The sequence below is a fragment of the Aplysia californica genome, unplaced genomic scaffold (genome assembly GCF_000002075.1).
Source record: "Aplysia californica isolate F4 #8 unplaced genomic scaffold, AplCal3.0 scaffold00660, whole genome shotgun sequence".
Taxonomy (NCBI): domain Eukaryota; kingdom Metazoa; phylum Mollusca; class Gastropoda; order Aplysiida; family Aplysiidae; genus Aplysia; species Aplysia californica.
In genome coordinates this window covers 177,411-182,444 of record NW_004797930.1, presented here as the reverse complement: position 1 = coordinate 182,444, position 5,034 = coordinate 177,411, and the positions used below count along the sequence as shown (strand labels likewise).

At 37.9% G+C, this 5,034-nt stretch overlaps 1 protein-coding gene across 2 annotated transcripts in view; it reads left to right on the top strand.

The window, feature by feature from the left end:
* The window catches only part of LOC101859437 (uncharacterized protein C17orf98), an 18,537-nt gene extending 16,649 nt beyond the window's left edge, over positions 1-1,888 (top strand). For both annotated transcript variants that reach the window (XM_013087934.2, XM_013087935.1), the window contains exon 4: positions 649-1,888. In XM_013087934.2, coding sequence (XP_012943388.1) covers positions 649-806 — 158 coding nt within the window. In that variant the 3' untranslated portion in view covers positions 807-1,888. The remainder of the gene's footprint in view (positions 1-648) is intronic.
* Positions 1,889-5,034: the final 3,146 nt, after the last annotated feature.

Below are 5,034 nucleotides of genomic sequence, written 5' to 3'. Positions count from 1 at the left end.
TGCCGGTACTCTTTGTGATAATAAAATTCTACACGCTGCAATATTTCTCTCTTTTTGATCTTCTAAATCCACCAAGAACAAAGATTTATTCCCTAATCATTTTTTTTAAATTTTGATACGCTGGTTCCGAATTTGATAGTTTTGTTTTCAATAAGTTTATAACCCACATTTTTATCTTCGGCTCTGTCTTCTTTGCATCAAAATTATATCGATGACAAAGTCAGTTTTGAATTTAGTTGATCTTTAGTTGACAAAATATGGAGATTACAATTGATATTTAAAAAGTTGTAAAGTTTTGCTTTATACTCTTTTCTTGTTGAAATTCTTTTTTAAAAAACCGTTATATTTCTCGACCTCAAAGGTTGATTTTCTTGACACCTCCGATGCCCCCTTGGTTGTCTTTTATTATTTTTTTTTCGAAATTTTGTTTCAATTGGTTCTAAGATTACGGAGTTTTTGCCTTTTAAAAGGGTCCTCTTTTTAGCCCCCGTGTATATACATATATATATATACTGTAAGGGACGAAAGAAATGCTTAATACTTCTTTAATCATGTGCTATAACATCCTTCACTTTATTAAGAAACAAAGCCCTAACTGCCCCTAACCCACCTTCTGTCATTCACGATGCTTCCCTATGCAAACCACAGGTCACTCCCAGGACACGATCGATGGACATGCGCAGTTCATGCAGGGCATCCGCTGTGTGTCCGGCTATAACGGCAAGTACGGCTTCCGGCGGAACACACCCTGGCTCAGGAAGACACCTACGCCCTTCGAGCCGGCCACCATCTTCCCCACACACTGAGTCTTGAGTCCACCAGCTAGCCAATGTTACTTGGAGAAGCAATGTTAAATCTTGGGAAAGCAATGTTAAAACTTGTAGAGAAGCAATGTTGAAACGTGAAGAGCAACAGATTTGTGTTAGTTAAATGCCAGGTCCGTGGAGATTTATAATAGTATTGTGATCTGAATACACTGCGTTTGGGTGCATGCATACAAAATCGTGTACGTTTTCTCTTAAAATTACTCCTTCAGATTCTGAGAGTGACATCTTTCACATCCACTGAATTAAGCAATACTTCACATTTATCATCAGATATTGTCTTTTCACGAAAAAATTTATATAAAAATGTGTGTAAATTGAATATTGTTTAGCAAGACTTTGTTAATTTTATTATACATCGGGAACGTCGGGCTTAGAACTGCACTCGTCACACGCCAAAGTCTAATTACCCTACTGCTTTACTTGAGTTAAAAGAGAAACCCACATGCTCGATAACGGTCGTATATGTAAAAGTAGGACAGAAGGAAATAACAAAGATTGCAGGAAATAGGAATATAATATATTGCTCGCGTTTTAGACGAACATAATAACGCTAGTATCAACCATTTAATTATAAGTGTGTGACGTTGATGTTATTAATGATTAAATTTGATACCAATACACAGAGAAGTGTAAAATAAATCATGATACCATAATCACACGGCTGTCGATCATTACATTATATCAGTATTACCTTCACATCGATTATTTCACGCATGTAAATCATGTGGGGCAAGAGAGCATCCAAGACAAGCTGGATTTCTTTTCACAAGATTATCCTTCACTTCAGTATTTTATTCTGTATTATATGACGATAGCCTATATATTACATTATCTTTTTCGGGGTCTCGTATAGAGACGTTTCTGTTGTTTTTGTTTTTTTCTTCTTTGTTTTTTAAATGGGTTTTTTTTTTTTTTGCATGTTACTTTCATAACTATTGTTTTCCTTTAGATATGGTGGCTGTACCGTCGGAATTAAAGCTTATCAAGAGTATACCAAGGACTTGCATGCACACTGTTTCTTAGTTATTAGTTATTTTCATGTGCATCTTGATTTCGGGGGGGGGGGGTTTCAGTCATGTTTTCTTTTCTTATGGCATCGTATTTTACTACAATTTGAAAGGCCTTGTCTATTTTGTTACGGCAGGACATTTTTCATTTTAATTAAATTTCGTAAATGAACTAACAACTTTGATTCTCTTGCTGAGAATTTCAGAAATCTGTCAAGACGTGGTTTTGTGGGAGGGGTAAATCCAGACACTCATTCCTGAATAAGTTACAAACAAGCGTATTTCTCCCATGTCTTCACGGCTAAATGAAGCCTCACTGAACGACTGTGGAGATCCTGGATGTACGCAGTAGGTCACGTACGCTCCAAATGGAGGGTTAAAGTTTACGTTTATGTTTTTGAGTGTAATCTTAGGCTAGAGACAAGCACAGCTGTGATAGTGTACAGAAATAGAATTAACATCTTACGAGTAGATCAATGTCCTTTGTCTATTTAATCATAATGTTTGCGCTTTTTTCAGTGACATTTTTTTTTCGTTCATCGTGCTTCTAGATTTTGTTATATTATATCTTTATAGTAAGAGTATGTCGTTGTATTAGAATGCCAACATATTGTTGTGCGTTTAAGTACATGTACTTACACAATGTGACAAGTAACAAACAGAAAATGCTTTCCCTTATAATTCAACTCTTTTTCTCCTATCCTTTCCTAACCTCATCACTTAGCCGCCGTCCCCCCCCCCCCCCCACCCCCACCCCCACTCACTTCACAAATCCCCACACGTTGCCTGTCTCAGAGGTAGTGAACACACCCACAGTGTCCATTCTCCTCCATATGCCACACCAGCATTACAAAACTCCTTAGTGCCAGCCATGTCTCTTCATACTTCTCCCACATCTACATCAGTGTGGGCGGCAGCTGGGGGGTTTCAACCCGGCTTTACTTTACTTTAACCTTGGAATAGGAGTGCCTTCGAGTTGTGCATTTCTTCAATAAAACAAATCTAAAATGAATCATCATCCGATCCTCTTCTTCGCTTATCAGTCTAAACTGTTAGTGGACGGTTAATAAAACTCGACATAAACCACAATAAATACCTTGGCTCTCGTTCACCACTTTCCTATTTCCACGTCACACACACAAAATACAAAAAATCTGAAAACAAAACTCACTTTACTCTTCCATCGCAACATGGGAACTCTCTTTCTCAGAACCAGTGCCTGACGGTTTCCCTTCTATTTCTTCAAAAATTCATTTTTCGTTGTTATTGTGCATGATGTATCATTGTTTTGCTCAATCGTGTCTCCATCCTCACTAAGTCATTTATTCAATGTGTTAACCTACATTGTTCATATAAACATGTTTAGTAAACATGAATATTAATAAAATATACATTACTAGACCACAGCCTGGTTTTTTTCAAATAGATTTTTTTTTATTTGCTTGTCTGCGTGATTGTTAGTTTGTTTGTTATAGGTTTTTTTGGCCTTGTTTTTTTTTTTTGGGGGGGGGGAGATTTTTTTGTTCGTTTTGATTGTTTGTTTGTTTGATGCTGGGAATTTTTGGTTGTTTTTTTGGGTGGGGGGGGGTATCTTTCTTTCAGCAGTTGCTTGTTTGTCGCTTAAAGAATCAAGTTTACCAGCGCTTGGTAAATCGTGGCCAGCTGTGATGCTGTTAGAGCGAGCTTCTAAAAAGCTGGTTACTGTTGTAAGAAATCAAACGCCACTTTCAACAATGAGTACCGTAACAGTTCGTTCACACCAAGCATCAGCGTTCTTGTGGCATTGTGGATGGGACGCATAAAAGAATTTATTACATGTACTTATTTGGGCCCTTTCTGCGTTCCCACCAACGGTTCGTGTTCATATGCGGTAGTAATAGATCCACATGACGTAGTTGTCGTTCGTGCGTGGCGTGAGTTTGATGGCAGCCATAAAATTCCATCCATCTGCTCTCTTTTTTAGTTTTAATAGAGGTTTTACAGCGCCCTCAACTGCATATATAAGAATAAGGTTATATGAGCGCCAAAAGATTAGAGGTGCTACAAGGGTGTAACGAACACACAAAAAGGGGGAGAGATAAGGACGATAGACGTTTGGTAGGAAAGAAGAAGCAAACTACACCAGAGAACCCGCCAACCACCCACCATCTGCTCTCGTGTTGTGACCGACCGCTCTTTCACCGAGTCCAATAACAATAACCAAAAGGACCACGAAGCTAAGTGTAACCATAGAGCTATGCTACTCTCTGAAGTGTGTTCTCAGTCCTCACTTCCATGTTGATTTATAAAACACGCACGATAACGCACGAACAGACGGATGGTAGGTGTGAATGGGAACACGTTCGTGCGTTAGACGAAAGCATGATACCACATGAACGCGGATGTCTGGTGTGTGCGAGTACGAGCCATTAGGCTATTTAATTTAAAGAACAGGGCCTCCAAAATCGAATCCATTTCCAACAGGACTAAGCCAACGCACGCACGGACACACACATACACACACACACGTACACACACACACATATAACATACAGAGAAAAGAGGTAGGAGAAATAAGAACGATCGACGTTTGGTAGAACAGACGGAGCAAAACACACCACAGAAAGAAAAAAAAGTCGCCCATAAACGACGACTAAGGGAAAGACAAAAAAAGCAGGACCTTCCACTACCAGTGGCATCTTCAAAACACCCACAAAGAGTTTTCAAAAAAGAAACATAACTCGTCATAATTGTAATGGCATTGTTTAATTTTGTGTTTCATATTATTGAAGTATTACAGTGAATAGCGTCACACCTGCTGTCACCATATACAAAACAAAACAAAATTAACTTTTTTTGTTGTTGTTATTTTATTTCACTATTTTTTGTCTCGTATTTGCAGATTTTGTACAAGAAAATGATGCAGAATGTACACTGACTAAAGGAATTTACTGGTCTGCTCAGAATAGCATGAAGATACGAAGAGCAAATCCAATCCATAAGAAATACAAATACACATTCAAGAAAGATCATGACAACCTTCCTTCCTGAGAAAATAAATAATAATATATATATCAAAGCAAGCAGATTACTCGTCTCTGCAGAAACGTGCGCATGATCATTGTCAATGTCATCACCATCATCATCAAAATCAGTTTATCATGTCCATCATCAATTATTACGATAAAAAAATGAAACAATTATTGAGTGTGAGTTTTAAT